The sequence below is a fragment of the Seriola aureovittata genome, chromosome 3 (genome assembly GCF_021018895.1).
Source record: "Seriola aureovittata isolate HTS-2021-v1 ecotype China chromosome 3, ASM2101889v1, whole genome shotgun sequence".
NCBI classification, from domain to species: Eukaryota; Metazoa; Chordata; class Actinopteri; order Carangiformes; family Carangidae; genus Seriola; species Seriola aureovittata.
In genome coordinates, this window is record NC_079366.1 from 27291181 (window position 1) to 27311279 (window position 20099).

Sequence of the window (20099 nt, forward strand, 5' to 3'; positions counted from 1 at the left end):
GACTTTCGTGCTCTGGCTTAACTCTTAACACACTATTACTTTCCACTGACCTAGTAGGTCATACCCCTCCAGATGTTGCTATTCTGTAACTATATTAGCTTTATAGAGGGGAATGCATTCTTCCACATGCTGTATATGAAAAGCTACGAATAAAGATTCATGTAAAGCTACAGAAAGCAGCTTTTCTGCTTCGGGCAGCTCAGTGAGCTTCAGCTGGTGAAAAGCCATCTGGGCCTTGAGGCAACAAAGTTTGCTACAAGTCTGTCATGGCCAGGCAATTTATGACCATGACAGACATCTAGCAAACTGTCACCCTGAGCTGTTGCTTTAGGAGTGAAAGGTGGTGATAAATATAAGGACACACAGCTGGAAAGGAATATTTTATTTAGGAAATGGGGGCAAAGCAAAAGTTTTTGTTCATGCCAAACAATGTGTGGCTTGACTGTAGGTGCGTTACACTAGCTAATTGTCACAAAACACTCAACTTGAGAGGAAGAGTATGGTTTATTCCCCACACTAGTTCCCTTCTTTTCCAATCCAACGCTTGTCACTAATCTTGATTAGGTTTCTCTTTAGAAATGGCATCTAGCCTGAAGGTAACTGTTATCTGCGAGGCAATAGGCACTGAAGAAGCAGAGGGTGAAGCTGATGTAAGAGTACAGCAACACTGATGTCAGTGTTGTGACCAAACTTAGTCTGTGCTGATGGATAGATTTCTTTTGAATATCCATAGAGTATATACAGTATATGTCTATAACTATATATCCTTGCTGTTTCAACCTCTGCCTCTTTCTGCAGTAACATACATACATGAAATATATCAAAAGCTGACTGTATCTTCGCAATGACCAGATTAAAGGGGCTATTCGTAACTTTTATCTGCAGGCAAATGTGGTTTCTTGCTGGGAGCAGGTGGTGGTGATTGTGATTGTCACTCAAGAGGAGCTTCAGTCATCATTGCATTTACAAGACAAGAGGTTAAGCGTAAGGTTAACTGTTTAAGTACTTTTTCATTGGAGGCTACATCGAATCGCTATCAGAAAGTAATGAGACGGGCTGGGGCTAGCTGGCTAGTGTGCTAACGTTTGATACTGAACTTGACTGGTAAGTAAACAGGTGTTAATGCTAATGCTGGCTATGTAGCAATAGCAAAACTTTCAAAAAGCTCCTTTAACAGCACATCTTCAGATGCACACAGCCAGTTGTGTCAACTGACCTGAATACTGTGCGCTGCTTTGCAGAAACACAAAGTGCAGCTGAGGCTGATGGGAATCGTCATTTTGCAGATGTTTGGCCACAAACCCAAGTTTTGAACAGAAATTCTGACCTGATAATGGCACTAAACTAAAGGTCAGGGGATTTAAGTTTTTACAATTTATCCTCTTGGGACCATGAATTTCTGTACAAGATTTTGTGGCATTATATCCAATAGTTACTGAGATACTTAGATGAAAAACAAAGATGTCAAACTGCTGGTGGTGCTAGAAGAAAGGGGAAATGGGATCACTAAAGTCAGTATGGTACATAGATGTCTGTACAAAATTTCATGGCAACACATCAAATAGTTTTCCAAATATTTCAGTCTGTAACAAGTCGGGGACATTACCATCCGCACAGAGTCTTGCCACTAGTGAGGCTAAAAATGGCAGGCTTTCACAAACATCTCTATTCTCATTATTTTTCAGTGACTTCTTGCTGCTACAGAGGTCAACAGCTTGCAAAGATTTACAGATTTCATTTTTGAATTCCTACCCGTAGATGTTAAGTGTTCACTCTCAAGGACCGGCAGAGTTGAGGCCACAGTGCCCTCAGATGTAACTTAGCTTTTCCAGTTCAGCTTTGCCTCAACAACAGTTATCCAGCCAGTTTGGGCCTCTGGTGCCTTCTCCATCTCGTGGGTAGGAGTAGCTCAGTCTGCTCTGTCTCTGCTGCCCAAATGTCCTGTTGATGCAGTTACAAAGTGGAACCACCCACATGAATGGCATTGTCCGCAATAAACAAAGACGCACACACATACAGTATATACACACACGTACAACGTGCCGGTACTCACTTACTACTCATGCTCACACTTAAACTCACATCCACACAGAAAATAATGGGCTGTCTGGCTCCATTTTTTTTTTTTGGGTTGCAAATTACAGAGTGGTTTGCCCTAGTTAGCCTAAACCCACTCCGTGCTTTTCTTAGAGGCAGCTTGACTCAACCAGACACACACATGCACTCGCACATGCACACGCACAACGCACACACACACACACACACACACACAGCGCCATGCAATACAGGAGCAACACCCAACCATGCAGCCTGAGGGCCCTCTGTAATCTCTGCCATCCAGCTCTGCAGCAGTTATCCAGAGTTTTCCATCTGCAGAAGGTTTATATGAGTTATTATCATTAATGCTGACACACAGAGGGCATTTCCTTTCCTTTTTGTGGCATTTCTGCTCAATTTGATAGCAAACTGTGGATATCTGTGGGACATGTACTGGAGGAAAGAGAGGAAGCGAACGCTGTGTGGAATATTAGAATTTCCGCTCTTAATTTTCGAAGAGATAAGAGTAAATTCCCTCTCAAGGCGCTGTGGGATAGCAAGCAACATGGGATTGACCAGCAGTGTGAGAGATGCAGTAGTGAGAGATGGGAAATTTCATTTTCTTTCTTTTCCACCTTTGAAAAAATGTCTGAAGATCATTAGTGTTGCACTGGTGTTGCATTTGTATGACCCTTGGCTCCAAGATTACAGATGCATACAAAAACCAAGTGCTGCCTCAGTCACATAAATTGTTGGGGAAAGGAATGGGTTGCTTGTTTACACAGTGCTTGATAACGAGCAATCTACTTCCTGTGGTTGAGAGTGTTGACAGGCCCACAGCAACAAGCGAGAAGCAGCAGAGATTTGATTTCAGATGCGCAATTTCTTCATTTGTTCAAGCAGTAACTGAACATAACATACTGGCAACTGAAGATGTGCAACACAAGGCTATAAACACACAGGGAACTAATTAACTGATGAGACACAGGTGGAACAGAAAAACAGCGGGAAAAAAACCCCCCACAAAGACAGGAAGTAAAATCACATCATGACAATCATAGGATTGCAATTTCAAGGTGACACTTTTTAAAAAAAATTATTATCGGTCATCTTGACTGACCATCAAACCATCAACTCTGAAGAAAGGTATGTTGAAGGACAAGCTAAGATGATAAGGCATATAAATAAAGTGATCTCTGTGCTATCAGAAGCTATCAGAGGAGGGAATATTCTTCCTTTTTTATGGAACCAGCTGTCTCTACTCGCCTCCAGCAAAAGCAAACAGTCCAACTCCTCTAAAATGAATAAAACTGTCATGTAAGTACCACATTTCAAACTGTAATCCCTTCTATTACAGAAAAAGAAAAAGTAGCACATTACTGTCCAACACCTGATATATGTAAAATATAGTTAAAGTTATTTGCAGCTCATCTTTGCATCACATTAAGTTGACACATTTTTAAAGCCAGCAATAAGTGAAACATTTTTTGCAAATCACGTAGCATCTTACTTTGCATACAAATGTAAAGTGTATTCAATACTCAGCAGCAATGTCAATGGGTTTCTCACTCAGATTAGACAAATTAGTACAAAATGCATATTGGAGTCTGTAGTCTATAGCACCAACTGTCTTGGTCATTTCTCAACTCCGTTTTTAAGATAAGGATTGAGTGTGCAATTTTTTTTTATCAAATTCTAATACAGATAGAGTGTCATTACACTTTGCATTGTTCATTTTGTTACTTTAAAGACATCAATGTTTGTGACTGAAGATTATTTGGTGTTACAGACAATACTCATACTCACTCACACCAAGAGTATTACACACTGTTCCTCTGTGATTTACCAGTCAGTTTACCAGTTCCTGTAGGGAACATTATCTGTGTTTCCTTGCCACTTTGGAGCCATTTCCTCCTTCATAATTCAATTCAGCACCACAGTACACTTAATTTTCTATCTCCGTTCCCCATACATCGCTTCGTTACTGTAATTTTAGAGAAAAGCTTTTTAATTGAATGGTAATTAGCTGCTGAGATGGTGGTGTAAGTCAGCAGCAATTAGGGGAAAAAACACAAAGAGGATATTACAAGGAGATGAGATTAACTTTATTTATTAATGCTGACTGGAAACTCGAGGCTCTAGGACAGAAACTCCAGATTTAAACTGGAGAATAAATTAAAAAGAGGACAAACCTGGTATAAAGTTAAAATGGATATACTGTGCCTATAAAAAGACTTGAATAAGTGTTGTTTTTTTTACATTTACATTTTTCAGTCTTGCAGATTTACAAATGTATAATTGCAAACAGCATCTGGATTTACAATTGTGCATCAGAAAATATATATATATGTTATCATATTATCATATTATCAGCTACTGTAACAGCCTCTAATATCAGTTTTAATAATGTACTATTGTTGCATTGGACTATTATTCAAATGCTACTTGCGAAGGAACTTGCTGTCAGTTATCACAGTTATTCTCCAGAAGGAAAGCAAAGTGTCGACGAACAAAGCAGCTCTGCATGAGGGATTGTAGCTCTGGAACGATGAGGACGTCTGTCAGCCGACTGTTTGACAGAGCTTTTCAAACTAAACAGGCTCCTAAAAATTCAAAGAAAGTAATGCAACTTTGATTTATTCAGTACACCTCATGACATATTGTACAAACAAGGGATCTTTTAATAGGTGTGTAAGTACAGAGTGAACTTAACAGTGGTGCTGCTAAGATCTCAGAAAAAGCACATGGTGTGTCTGATGATGTGAAAGACCCGACTAAAGACCTCTGATTATATTCCAAATCTAAATCAAAATGATTCTGGTTCATGTTCAGCACTAAATCATTATTCTTAAGTCTTATTAAGACTCCAGGAGTTGTGTTCGATCATACAGCAGGACTGGATGAAAAATGTAAGTTTAAAGGAGCTATTCGTCAGTTTTGCTATTGCTACATAGCCAACGTTAGCATTAACAGGTGATTACCTGTCTACCGTTACTTGATTAGCAGTCTATAGGAAATGTTGCTAGTTCAGCATCAATCTTAATTCCTTTACTCACCAAGAGCTGTCTCCAGCAGTGGAAAGCAACCCTCTTGTTTTGCTTCTATTTCTATCACTTCTTTTCTTCTACTGAAGTTAGCATGCTAACCAGCTAGCCCCACTCTGGTTGGCCCATCCTGTCACTTTCCGATACAGAGTCAGCGTCCAGTCTGCCCCGAAGAAGTAGAGCTGCTCAGATGGCTTTTATAATCTCTTGTATTATAAACACAACGATAGCTGATGATGCCTCTCGGAGAGACTGGTAAATAAACAACAGTTTATGCTAACACTCGCTGGCTATGTAGCAATAGCAAAACAAATAGCTCCTTTAAAAAGTAACTTGTAGACTTGGTAATCCAGTCTCCATTATTTAAGTTACTTAAACATTCTGTAAAGAATATGGATTACAAAGTCACCGGAAAGATGGATAAACAATTCGGCAAAGAAGTAAAATGCCTCAGACTTGTCTGTGTGGTAATTTCTTTATGGTAATTTAATTAAATACAAATTTGTTTGGTAATATGCACCGCAAAAGCAATACAATAAACACAATAAAACTGAGTGTCCTAAGATGCATTTCCTTAAAGCAGTTTTGGTTTAATCAAATGATCACCATTTCTCTGTCATACAGCAAACAAGGGACTTGGTAGTATTCCTGCATGGAAATACTTATTGCTTTCTGGAAGTCTGGGCAGAAATGTGTGTGAGTGGGTTGGTAGTGGTGGGTAAATTCAGCCCCAGTAATGGGGTCATTAAAATGACAAGGGTATTTCTCTTTAAGAACATAAATGAATTATACATGAATTATGTTTCATATTCTATGTATAAATAAAGTCTTTTGGCCTGAGGGTGGTACAAAAGAGAATATCATTGTCTTACGACAGGTGTATGTGTACATTATGTTGATTTCTTTTAGGTTTTCTTTGAGGTAGTAGAATATCCATGTACTTACTTGAGGGCTCAGTACGGAGTGAAGAAAGTCTAAAAATCCAAAACAAAGAACAATTAGATGTGGCTATCTCTTGCTGTCAAGTTGAAATTTTGGCCTGATGGTGGCACGAAGGTTAAGGTTGAGGTAGGGACTAAACCCATTAGGAGCAGTCTTTACAATTTGGTTAGCCATTTTCACTTTTGTTGTAGATTGAAGAGTCAGTGAAGGAGAAATGTTGGCCTTATGTGTTTCTAAGAATTTGTCTAAAATTATCAAAAAGCAACTTCTAGCAATCATGAATATTCACAACAGATTTTATGACAATCTGCTGAGATATTAAAACAGCTAGTCTTAGTCTTTGCCTCTAATGGGGCATAAATACAACCAGTGTATCCATTAAATTACATGTTTTTTCATGGGTACCACGCGCCACTAATATTCACATCTGTTTCTGTCAGTGTGCACATCTATCTCACCGCCTGCCTGCATCTATGTATATTTGATATCTGTTCAGTGCATGGTGTTTGCCATTTACTGGATGTGTGTGAGTCTCCAGATATTTAAAGACCTTTTGTTAGTGGCTCATTGTCTCAACAGACTCAGAAAAACAACAGCAGTGCATTCTTCGGTCTGTGTAGCTGGGCTGGGAGCTGTTACACCCTGGTCCACTGTGGCTGATCTTGGCACTTAAACTGGACATTAACTGGATGTTCAGATGCAGTTGTTCGCTCCTCCTAGTTGGATGTGTCATAGTGGTGTCGTGGCCTCAAATGGCACTTTTGTTCTTTCGGTTTTCCACAGATGGACTTGTGGTTGCATATCGAGATATTTGAGGGTAGTAAGTGTGTTATTTTATTTTCATTTTTTTTACATTGTACTTACATTGTACTACACAGACCGTAATATCACGTCCTGTTCTCAGTGCTGGTTGGTAATTCCTGACCTGAGCATCTGGTTTGGTCTGGTGCTGATGTGTTCCTGGAAGTCACCTTGGGCCAATTTTTATAACTGAACTTTAGCTGCTAAAAGTAAAGCTGGATTATCAACTGGGCAAAACAAGCAAAAAGAGCAAAATGGGCAAGTGTCCTGGGGCCCCACCCAAAAAGCTACAGTATTGGTTCCATGCATGTAACCTTGTTTTGCTATTTTGCTTGATTAGAAATTGTTAATGGAATTTGCACCATTGAGGAATAATGGGAAATATGCTTAATCACATTGCTGGGAGTTAGATGAGAAGCAATAGCATGTATGTTAAGCATGAAGCTATGACAAATGCTTTAGCTTAGCTTAGCACCAAAGTCAGGAAGCAGGGGTTTGGCCAAAGTTCAAACATGCTCATACGAACACCTCTAAAGCTCACTGAAGTGAGTCGTATCTCATTTGGTTAATTCGGGTTAAGAGAAATACATATGGTTGGTTTTCTCAGGGAAAATAACTGTTTCTTGGGCAGGTGCAGTGATCCACTGGTTGCCTAACTCCATGAGGTCATTGCTTCTGGAAAAAAAAGAAAACTGAAACTACAACTATTAAAACCACAATTCTTTACACTTTGGTTATTGACAGAGCAAGGCATGCTGTTTCCCCGTTTCCAGTCTTTATGCTAGGCTAAGCTAACCATTTTCTGGTTGTAGCTCCATATTTCTGGCCTTGCCTTTTAGAAGGGTAGTGTCAAAATAAAGTTTTAAGAGATTATTTTAGTTTATATTTTGCATATTCCCACGTTACATCAAATTATCTCAAATGAATTGACACACTATGGAGCCAATTAGTTTATTAATTGTTAGTTTATTAGGCTACTAACCTGTGCAAAGTAGGTGAAAACACATGCTTAATTCTGCAATGTTGAATTAAAGTAGTGATCAGCAGGGATGTTTCACTTTCAGTTTGTTTTTTAGAGTGATGGCGGTATTTTGTGTGTACAGCTGTTAGTGTAATAAAACACTTCCCTTTCCATTAGGAGTTTTGGACATTAAGTCTGCTGTTAAAATAAATCCAGAGTAATGTGAAGTGTGCAGAGCGATGCATCCTAATGAGCTGTAATGATGTGTGCTGCAGTGCTGCCCTCTAGTGAGATGAGGGATGGATGATGCAAATCACCGCAATCTAGTAACATCTGCGCGCACACACAAACAAACACACACACACACACACACACACACACACACACACACGAGAAACAAACAGGCAGCAGTGTTAAAATTTTAAAATTAATTTATTATATGTCTTTGTCATAGAACTCATTACTTTTTGTTCATGGTTAACATACAGCCATTCATATAGAGAACAAATGAGTTTTTTTTATTCATCATTTTCAATTAACTTAGAAATGTACACTCTTCTTTGTGACCCGAAGAGGAGAAAAATATCCTTTTTTCAAAAGTATCTTTTCTCATTTGTGTTTCCCTCCCCCCCTGAGGGAAAAGGCCCTCTGCTTCCTCCTCCTCGTCCTCATCTCCCATTCTCTCTCTCTTTCATTTTGGATGAAGCGAGGGAACACCTGAACACACTGGCACAATGATGAACACAAGCAAAGGGCTGATGTGCATTGGGAGCTGAACACAGAGCCACAGAACAACACACCCAATCTCGTTCTCTTCTCTCTTTCTCACACCCACACCCACACACACACATTCAGCTACAGTGCATACACACACACACACACACACACACACACACACACACACACACACTTTTTCACACACCGATTACAGAGACCCATCGAAACAAAATTTCAAAATGACACCACAAAATAATAAAAACAACCCCAGGAAACAAAATGAAGCCCCAACAATGATATAAAAAATAAAACTATGCAACCATATACAATCATTATCAGTGCATGGGGACAGAGGGAGGCAGGGGGATACAGGTTGTGTTAATGTACAATGTCACAATATGTAATGGGATATGCTCATATGTAGCCATTTTGTCAATAATGAAAAGGAAAAAATGTAATTTCCTTCCTTTGTCCTCTGCCGACAGCCTCTGCAAACACTTTTCAAATGCTCCATAAACAGCATCTGGTTTTGACTTTTTACAGGCTACATGTGAACGAGGCTGAAAGCTAATCAGGTAGGGGTGTTTGTGTGTGTTAGACCAAAATGGACCGGTTTCCTGTAATCTCTCCATTCTCATTTAGGTCAACTAAAAAAAATTAAAAAAAACCCAAAAAGTGCTACAACCCGCTTACTCTCAAAAGGACTTAATCCAATAATAAACACACCCGAACCAAGTCATCTAACCTACTTTCATTATCCCTCTCACATTGTAAAACTTATTTTATTTATCCTTTTTTTTTTTTTTTTTTTTTTTAAACACAACAAAGTCTGTGTAAGGAGTGAAGGGCTAAATCTGGCAACCCGGCGGGACGGTAGAGAGGATTAGATGGATATGGACCTGGCAACCGGCCCTGCTGGTTAATTTGCTGCAGACAGCACTTTGCCCTAGGGACATGAGACCGGGTGGCTGCACCATGCCTAGTGCCAGTCATCTGCCAAGGCCTTATTGTTGATATGTGTGTTTGTGTTTGTGTTTGTGTGAGAAAATGTGTGAGCAACATGGTGTCTTGTGTCAGTTAGTCATTTGTCCTTTTTCAAGGACAAGATGGACGGAAGGCAGAGGAAGTGGTTTTGTTATGTGTGATATGCAAGAGGAAAGGCAGGACACCTCCTAGTGGTCACTGTGTGAGGACAGGCCAGTGTGTGTGCGTCTGTGTATTTGTAGACAAGGCTTCACTAAGCAGCAGCAATTAGCCAGGCAGTCACGTCACACTTGTCTTTATCGCAGATCTGCTCAGTCTGGACCAGTGGGAGAAAATGTTTCTGCCAATTTTATGTGAATTTATGATCAGTTTTCCTACATGATCATCTCCCTTGAAGGGTGTTTGATGAGAAGAATACTGAAGCGAAAACCACAAATGAACACAAGAGGTGTTAAGTCTTGTTATATATATGGAGTTATGACTCACATTTATTTTAGTGTCACAATCTCTTTTTGGAAATCTGTTGGACTTTTGCAAGCTCACCAGTCTCCGGCGTATTTCCCGATGCTGCTTGATGAAGCCGTCCCAAAACAAACACCAGTGACTGAACCAATTATGATGAAACCCAGCGTTTATAAGCGTTAAAAAAAAAATAAAATCAATCATAACCCTGTTTAAGATACATGCATTGCCTGACCACCCAACAGTTACATCTTTCATCAAAATTAAAAATAAACAAAAATATTATACATCCCCCATTTATATTTATGTATGAATAAGACAAAACAAAAAAACACATCCCTCCAATAAAGGTGCGATTCATAGTTTTACAGGCAGAAGAAAGTTCCGTCTGGCGTTTCAGTTTTCAACTCAAAGGAAAAAATAAAATTAAAAAAAAACTTTCTTTTGTGTGTGTGTGTGTTTTGACATCTTTGTTTTTTTGGAGGAAACAGGGTTATCAGTGATAAAAGAGAAGAAAAAAAAGGAAGGTGACACATAAAGCATTAAAGCAGTACCACTCTGCTGAGTGACAGACACAGAACATTGAATAAAAGATGACGGCAAAAGTGGACATTTTATTTCTTTTTTTTTCTTTTTTTTTTTTCCTGGGTTCCTCTCGGGTTGGGGCTCTGGCCCAAACTGGTTCTGAGTGGCTGAGCGATGACAAAAATGGTTTTTGGTCACACAATGGCGAGCCTTCATAGCGATCACATAACAGCGAGGGCACAAACAGAGCGGCTACAGTAGTCTGACTGTTTGACCAGTAGAGGACACGGCCACAATGACACCACAGTAAAAAAAACGAAAAAACAGAAAAAACAGAGGCTGTACTATGTGTGTGTGTGTGTGTGTGTGTTGGGTCTTAGTGTGCATGTATGCATATGTGTGTGTTGAAGTCACCAGTGTGTGTATCTGCCATGTGTTAAGGTTGGAAATGAGTTATGAAGAAAAACAAAAAATTAAAAATTAATTCAAACAAAAACTAACCCATGAATCAAAAGGTTACGTGATGCTGTTAAGGTCACGAGGAAAAGATGATGTCATCAAAACAACAAAAGAGTCAAAGAGAGAAAACAAGGTGGCCGCCACAGTATGAAGTCTCCCTTTGCGGCATCAAAGGAGGTAAAAGATCCGTGAGGTGGAGTGGAAGTCTGTTCTAGCAGTAGGCTGAGATGGTGCTTATGAGCTAACACACACATACACACACACACTCACATACACACACGCACGCCGCCTTAAAAAGACATTAAATATCAAGCTGCCAAGTGGATAAAGTTACAAAAAGAAGTACAAAAACAAAGTTAAATAGAAAAACAGAGAGCCAGAGACACGCATCGCCCCGCACTCTCTGTTTCTCAACCTTCCACCAAAAACAATATTAAAACTTTTAAAACAAAACTCCAGAAGGAAAGACACATCGATTGACTTCACATAAAAGTATGAGTGCAAAACAAAACAAAATTTAAAAAAAATGGGTAGAGACTACAAATGTGTGGAGTCTGTGATTGTAAGGATCAGTCGCTCCCTCTTTCCATCTCCGTCTCTGTTTCTGATTGCAGGGAATTCAAACCCCTCTGGAGGCTCGCCCTCGCCCTCTTTCCCTCACTCTTCCCTCCCCTTCATTTGCCTCTTTCTAACCCCGTCGCCCTCTCTTTCTCTGCCTCTGTCTCAGTTCAGGTCGGGCGGCTTAGGGACAGAAAGTTTCTGGGAATTGCAGGTATAGGCTTGAGTTACAAAGTCACACACAGATGCACGCACACTGAATGGCCAAGAGTATGTGGACGTCTTTTATGTGATACTGCAGAACTGTGGGCATTGATTTGCTGCTGTAACAGCCTCCCTTTTTCTGGGAAGGCTTTTCAAAGGATTTTGGAACCTGGCTGCCGGGACTTGCTCGCGAGGTGGGGCACTGACGCTGGCCAATGGGTGCATTGTCATGTTGAAACAAGAGAGGCCCTTCCCAAACTGTTAGGGGTGTAAGAAAATACCAATACACTTGAGTAGGTTTTGAGATAATGTATCAATCCTCAAAAACACTATCAATCTTTAATTAACAGTTTCCATGCAAAGATTTGTGGCAGACGGCGGATCATTTTGTGTTGTTTAAACCCCTGACCACTAGATGACAGTGTTGCAATCTGTCTTCAGCTATTTGACTCTTAGTAGCGTAAGGGTGCCCTCCTAGCGTTAGCATCGGCAGACCTAGCTGCTGGATGCAAGATGTGCCATGCCAAAACAAATACTCAGGAAATGCAAGGAATCTCAGCGCGCACTTAGCAAGATGCCAATTTGATGTACAGCTAACGGAGAAGCCGACAGCTAATGTGAAACAAGCAGATCCCTCTCAACTCTTTCTCGTTCACACACCGCAGTTACCACCGACCTCAACTGGTGCAACCAAAGTAACTGAGTCAGTGCTTCAATAATTTGCAATGACGGCGTTTCCCATACACAGGCAGTACCTTGCATGTTTAGGCATTTAGGGAGCATCAGTAAATTATAGTGTCTACCGATAGTCAGTTACATATCACAGAGAAATACTTAAAATTCAAAGCCAATTATTCAGTGGCCTCATTGCCTGTAATTGGAATGTGGTTTACCCCAAACCATAAACAACAGCCACATAGTAGAGAGACACTCATTCAACACTTGTCCCTTCCCTCCAGTTTCTGATGGCATTTGATAAGCTGCCAGGTGTTGGCCTGTCTGCTTACCCGACTTTTTGTGTATGTACGTGTCACTGAGTCCATCTGTCTGTGCAGTGCCACACCGACTTTCATCTTTTTGATCTGCGGTGTCACAACATATGGACTCATGGAACGGACTCGTCCCACAGCCAACCCGAAGCCAACAATCTGCCCTGAAACGCATTCAGACATGTTATGACTCCTGACGTACAGACACACACGTGTCTCCTATTGTATGCTGTTTTAAATACCAGACGCGTTCATCAGACAAAACGTGTGACATGTTTACAGGAGGAGGAATTTTCCAATCATCATCAGGAATGTCTCCGCTGTTTCGTATTCTTCACTGCCTGTTTGATTTGATGTGTTCCTTTGCAGGATTGAAGCTCAATTCAGTGTTTGATTGGGCAAATATTTGTTCAGTGCAACTTTTACACGACTTGGCTGCTTTTCTGAGCAGAACAGAACTGCACCCAATTGATTCACTCATTAAGAAGACCCATAAACAAAAGGGAGGTTTTAGTTCTCAGTGTAAGAATCCAACATTGTGAGGCTTCCTGTTCAACACTCTTAAATGCTTTAAAGGGTCGGATCATCAAATTTCAAAACAAAATAGGTTCATTCTTGACCTTGGGAACAACAGTTGGGAAAACCACAGGGTCCATTTTAGTAGCTGTTCTGAACTTTTGATCATATCACATGTTCCTCATCAGCATATGCAGTTTTCCTGGTTGTCACAGAATTGCAGGGAGTAAAACTCTTTAAGGTCTTTCAGGCCTACAAGCTGAAAAAACATTTACCTCTAGTGATGACTGCATGGCCAGATACTGTTGCACTCAAGGGAAAATCTTTCTTTTTTTTTATTTGGGTGGACTGTCCCCTTTAATACTGCTTGAAAGTATCAGAAACTGAGCACAAAAAAAAGTAGGTTAAAGACTTGCACTTGTTTGGGCAATGCCTGTGGTTAGCAGCACAAGTACTTTCCAATCAGTGGTGACACATCGTTGCAGCTGTCGGAGTTAATGTGATTGCTCAGCTTGTGGAATGCGAATGCTTTCCGTGGCTTATACGCAGAGAATAACAACATGTTTACAGCCAAGACGACAACAACAGCAGCTTTTCTGTTGCTGCGGCCTGACAGGAGGCGTGTGCTGGTTCCATCCTAAGAACTTAATTTCTTGATTTGATATGAGGCTTTAAAGCGTTCAGTGTGATTTCGCAGTAATGTTCCATCCCAAAAAAAAAAAAAAAGAAAAGAAAGAAAATGACCTCAGCAATAGTGTGAAAATGACCGGTGAAATGACACTCTTTTCTCTGCACCCCTGCACCCTCCTCTCCTTGATTTCCTGCCTCCCGCTAATGTTTCTTGGAAAAGATCAATCGGTGGAAGCCACAGGGCTGGCGGGGGGCCGGAGTTGTGAAGGCATGTAAACCCTGTAGACAGGCAGCCAGTCAGCCGCTCTGCAAGCACAACAACAGCTGGGGGGTGATGCTGGTGGTGGTGGGGGCACTCAGCCCTGCAGAAACACATCTGTACAGGAAGTACACACGTGCTGAACGCTACAAATGTGCTGAGGGGAGGGTGGGATGGACAATGGGAGATTCAAAGGCTAATAGTGATTATTTTAGACATGTATGTGATTTTTTTTGACTCAATATCTTCAAAGGAGGACATGTCGGAGGCGCCGCATTAAGCCTTAGGGACATAAATCATGTGCAAGAATCCTAAACAACTCAATACATTGATAATTTCTGCAAAGAACATGTGTTGTGTTAAGTCAGGGAATAACTGCGTGCTTGGCTGAAATCCAACAGTCATCCAAAGCTAAGCATACTGCAGCAGACGACCTCCACAGAGAGCGATGCAAATATTTCTTTAGTAAAAACACCTTGACAGCACTTCCAACTTTCTAAATGGGTCCCAGGTTAGTTTCCTATTGCCAATATCAATAACTGAAAGGAAATAAAGACGGCAACGAGCTGTATCCTAGCAACACAACTCCAAACCGCCGTCTGCAGCGGCATCGCTCTATCTCGTCTACAGTTTTTGAATTTACACCTAATTTATTCCCTCTGTTCCAATCACCTGAAGCGTGCTGTCATGTTTACTGCAGATCATTTGTTGACAGAAAACCTGATCACGTTGCAGTCAGGCTACATTGTGGTTATAGACTTCATTTATTTCCTTTCTCATAGGTTACTGCTTTATTACTTTATGTGACTGATGCACCAGATCGATTGTCCACTAACATAAATGTTGAAGGTTTTATAACGTCTGCGAGCCACAATCTGCTGAAGTGTCCTTGAGCAAGACATAACCCCTCCTATCCTATCATATCATATGGATATGAGACGCTTTAAATCCATTACAAGCGCAGCGAGGTGGCACAAACCCCGCCTCAGTCGTTCAACATCACAGCCTCGTTTCCACTCAAGCTGTCACTGGTTTATAGATTTCCTCTTTTACAGGGACGATGAGCCCCTCTCTTCATTTGGACTATTTTCATTTCATTGCCGCGATGACTTTCCCCCCCATCAAAGAGAAAAATCCAAGCTGTTTGGTCAAGCTTATTATCTCCCTCCTCTCCCCGGTGTCATGACCACGCTTCATCCAATAAGACCGGCTCTGGGAACGGCAGTGGAGGGATTATTTCGGAACCGTCTCTTTTTGGATTTGAGTCCCCATTCATCAAGCCTTGGCTTTGTTTGAACCAGGACTCTCTCTCTCTATCTCTTTTTTTTGTGTGTTTTCCTGTCTTTCTTCAGACCAAAAAATGTTTTCCATTCATGTTTTATTCCTGGCTTATGTTTAAAAAAAAAAAAGGTGTTTTTCTTGCTGCTCTGCTCCTGATGCAAATGAGTCAGTCAAATCAATGAAAAACACAAACTGTAGAAAGAAAAAAAAGAGGTGTGTGTTCGGTAATGGCGCACGCAGCATGTATGTGTCACTATCCTCAGCTCTGCTGTGGTGTGACATTTACAGAAAGTGACTGAGCAATGACAAGTTTTGCAGTTGTTTTTTTTTTTTTTTTTTTTAACCTGAGCCAGGTTATGCAAGTAGAAAAGTGGAAACAAGTTTTGATTCCTCTAATCATCCTCCCTCTGCTCTCTTCCTCTATTGGTCCGCTATCTTGGTTGATGACCTCAGGCTGCTAGGGATCTCAGGAATTCATCAAGAGGATCGTTGCCATGGCAATAACAGGGCAACAGGCCGAGTGAAGCAACCCTGACCTGTCTTTCGGCAGGCCAGACTTCCTTATCTGTTATGAGTCACTGTCTGTCACTCACTCTCTCTCTCTCTCTCTTTTTCTCTCACACACACACGATTCTAACAGTGCACAGCATACATACTGATATGCAAACACACACACACACACACACACACACACACACACACAAATGGCTGTTCACCAGATGTGCAGTCTGACTGCAGCAGGCTGAGAGTTGGGAGTAATCAATGGTTAAACGCCTCTTGGCAGAGCTTAAACACAAACTCACACCCCAACCCCTGATGGGATTGAACCTTCACCCCTTTGGTCACATTTTTGAGATGACGTATAGCTCTAAAGCATTTTTTTTTGTTTGTTTTTTTTTTGCATAAAGCAGTGTATAAATGAGCAGATAAGCATAATTTTCACCACACTGACAGACAGAGAGAATCTGTGCACGGATGTGGTTTCACGCCCTGAAGTCAGATGGATGTAGTTTTCTTTTTGTAAATCAAATTAGATACTTTGGTCAATTTCTACTGAGATCAGAAAAACACTCAGCAGTAGTACTGTAGTTAAATCAGCTTGAACAGTTGCCAACAAACACCAGAAAATAGCAGATAAGTGATTTACTGCTAAATGGTCCACATTCATCTTTTTTGGATAACTGCCTGAATTCATGATTCAGCATCTCGAAAATATGAAAGAGCTACTCTTTAAGTGTCAAATTGCCTTCCGCCTCCGTGTAGTCCTATCAATCATTACCTTTTAAAAAAGGTAGAGCATCGAATTTAGGAACAAAAAGGGAAACATCGAGCACTGTTGTCATCCCTTCTGCCGTCTCATGTCAAATCCTATTTAAAGCTCGTTTCTCTGCAGCCCCCTCTGGGTTTTGGATCGGGGGGTTTGGCTCTCGACAGCAGTACCAAACCCGTAACAGCTGCCACCGCAGACCACGCTGCCATCGAGGCAGCAGCGCAGACCCAACACAACTGTCAGCGGCCTGTTGGCTAATCTGATTTTCCCACCATGAGTTTACAGCCATGAAGAGCCAGTGTGGTGATGGACCAAGGTACACACACACACACACACACACACACACACACACACACACACACACACACACACTAATGCCAGTTTTGCTAATTCTCTGTATCACTACTGATTCAATAATCTAGAAGCTTTCATTATGCGTTTTGGGGGGTTTTGTAACAACGTAATGCAAATGATAAGTGAGGAGGTTCAATGTCTTACTCAACGATGCTTTAAGCAACGTGAAGCAGGTGGAAAATAGAGGATTTGAAACCTTCTGCATTGCTACAAGCTACAACATTTTGCCTTTAGGTTTTAAAATATTCTCAGCAACTTCTCAAGTTTCCTCCCCAAAACTTGTTATTCATCTTGAGGAGCCGTTCACCTTGAAACAACGTCTAGTGTGAGGCTGAGGTAAACAGTATCTGTAAAGCCAATACAGAAGCAGATGGCTGATTTAAAAAGAAAAAGCCATTTTGTTTACTGGTTTTGATTAGTGCTCGTCTGCTACATGTTTAGCTTCCGTAACTGCTCCCTAGCACTGTAAATATTGCTGCTATGATTTCCTTGCCCTTGACAAGAATGTAACCCAGCTCCCCACTGACCTCAGCCCACATGACACGCACCCACAGAGAAAAGCATGCTCGCCAAGTCGTAGACAATTCAGGGCAGGGATTTGGGCACGTAGCCATGTCGACAGCCGTCCACGACGGGGAGAAGATAGGAGGCGTGAGCGCTCATGCCTAAATGTTGAGATGATAGTGATCTGTGGGCAGAGGGAAGGCATCGCCGTGGTAACGGCTGCCCTGTCCTGTAGAGACTTGCGAGGGGCGGTGGTGGGGGTGGGGATTGAGGCAGAGTGAAGATAAATACACCCCTATTGTTGAAATGGCGAATTCTTGTGAGGATTAAGAGGAAATAGATACACACCCGAAATGGAGTGTGAGAGCCAGTGTAAATGTGTGTGTGTGTGTGTGTGTGTGTGTGTAGGTGGAGGAAAGTTAGAGGAAGAATGATTTCAAAGTTTTTGACAGACAGGGGAATGTGTGAAAGAGAGAATAATTGAAAAAAAAAGAATTTGCCTTGTTAATGAGGATTAAGAGGACACAGACACACACACACACACACACACACACACACACACACACACACAAAAAAAGACAGAAACAAAAAATACAGCAACAGAAAAAGAAAGAGGCTCCAGGAGAAAGAGAGAAAGTCTGGAAGAGAGTGGGCGAGTGACGGCTCAGGAGAAAGAGGAATATTTAACCTGGGGGGACCTAGAGTCGGCGCTGACCTCGTCTGAGTGCTGCAGCTCCTCGCCTGATGTGAACCCACCTACTCATCTTAACAACACCCATCCCGTCTCCCATATTCACATATTTTAGTTTCCAAGGAAACAAAGTCTTCTCAGCTGCTGGATAGACAGTGAGACAAAACGGAAGAGTGATGTCTCCCCAACTAGTCTCGATTGTTCTCATCTGACAAACTAATGGCGAGTTTCATCTGTCTCAGATGCCATTGACAGGCGCGTGATTTATTCAGAGCTATTTGTAAGCTCGGGACACACACACACACACACACACATTCTGCACACTCATCCCTGCAACACCCCTCGTGCGTCAGCAGACGCTGTGGGGAAGGGAATGTCAAGAGAGTCTCCTTTTCATCACCGCTCTCTTCCTCCCTCATTATCCTCCTTTCTTTCCTGCCTCCTGTCTCACTCGTGCTGCTTTTCCCATCTCGCTGCCCCCCCCCCGATGTTTCTCTTTCGCTTTCTTTTTCCTCTCGCTGATCTTGTCGCCCCTTCACAGCCCACAACCACACAATATGATACGAAGACAGACCACACACACTTTTTTCTTTGTAACAAACACACAGACAGGTCTAAGGTGCATGTGGATGTGTGAGTACATGAATGAGCTGAAACATCTCCATGGAGTCATTCCTTTTTCATTTGGCGATGGGCACTCCAGCAGGGTTTAAATACGATTTATAATTTTCTACTGACACCCAGGAAAAACATAATATCTGAAGGTGTTTCTGCCTCTGGAAGGAGGTCACCAAATATGACAGGAAGACATCTGAAGGCGGAGAGGGAAGCAGGAACATCAGCCGGTCCGTAAACTTTAGTAAACACAGACAGAAACAAAAAAACAAAAACAAACAGTTCTTCACTCCCAAGTTTCTCCTCTCCACAGGTTTCACATACCTGCGAAATATCCCTTGGTTTTCTTCTGAGCGACCCCTTCCTTTCAGACAGCAGGCGCATCAAATCGGTTTGGGTGAGGACAGGGAGGACAGGGGTGGGGGTGACAAAAAAAAGAAATAGCTTGGCTTCTCCCCCAAAAAGGGAAGGATGAGGAAAACTATGATTTTGTTTATCCAGTGGTTGTATCCTCTCTGTAAATCCATGGTGGATATGATTCAGTGTTCCCTTTTTTGACCCCAAAATAATGATTTTTAAGAGATTTTAAATCCCTGCAACATCAGTGCTGCCTGGTGGAGATACATGTAGTATCACCCGAATGAGAGATGTAGTTCATCAGTACCGTTCCACCCCCCCAACTCAGTGCTGAGGCCTTAGTCGGGCCCTACTAGTTATTTCACTTATTTGTGCCCAGCTGAACTCCTAGCCCTCACTTAGTCTGGACACTTTGTTGTAAGGGTTCTCCAGGAGGTAGCGGTATCTGTCATAGTGCTCTAACATGTACTTGGGGGCGTACATGTGCTCTTTGGGTTCCACCGGAGGATATTCCTGCAGGGAGCCATCGAACCAACCCCCCGTCCGGATCAGATCACGGATGTAGTTGAGGTCGCGCTTGTCCTCGTAGTCACCCCAACGCGGGAAGTCTCCGTTCTGCGCCGACACCAGCTTGAAGTAGATCCCCTCCGGCGTGAAGCACCAGGAGCAGTGCCACCCAGCGAAGTGGAAGGGGCTGCCCACCGACCACTGCACCAGGATGTGACCTGTGTCGTTCTCGTACTTGCGGAAACCTGGCATGGTGTAGTATTCGCGGCGACGCAGTTTGATACCGTCACCGTCGTACACGTCACGGAGCATCCCCACTGTACAGCCTGATACCACCTCTAGAGAGCCAAACTGCTTCCAGAAAAATCCATACAGTGACTGGATGTGGAGAGAGGAGAGAAGACAACTGAATTATAAAAATTTGAAACATGA

The 20099-nt window shown here is 41.9% G+C and overlaps 1 protein-coding gene across 6 annotated transcripts in view; it reads right to left on the reverse strand.

The window, feature by feature from the left end:
• Positions 1 to 8198: 8198 nt before the first annotated feature.
• Positions 8199 to 20099, reverse strand: part of mgat3b (beta-1,4-mannosyl-glycoprotein 4-beta-N-acetylglucosaminyltransferase b) — a 74992-nt gene continuing 63091 nt past the window's right edge. For 5 of the 6 annotated variants that reach the window (XM_056372985.1, XM_056372984.1, XM_056372982.1 and 2 more), the window contains one exon: positions 8199 to 20045. In XM_056372985.1, coding sequence (XP_056228960.1) covers positions 19548 to 20045 — 498 coding nt within the window. In that variant the 3' untranslated portion in view covers positions 8199 to 19547. The remainder of the gene's footprint in view (positions 20046 to 20099) is intronic. The other variant, XR_008827220.1, reaches the window with a different exon arrangement.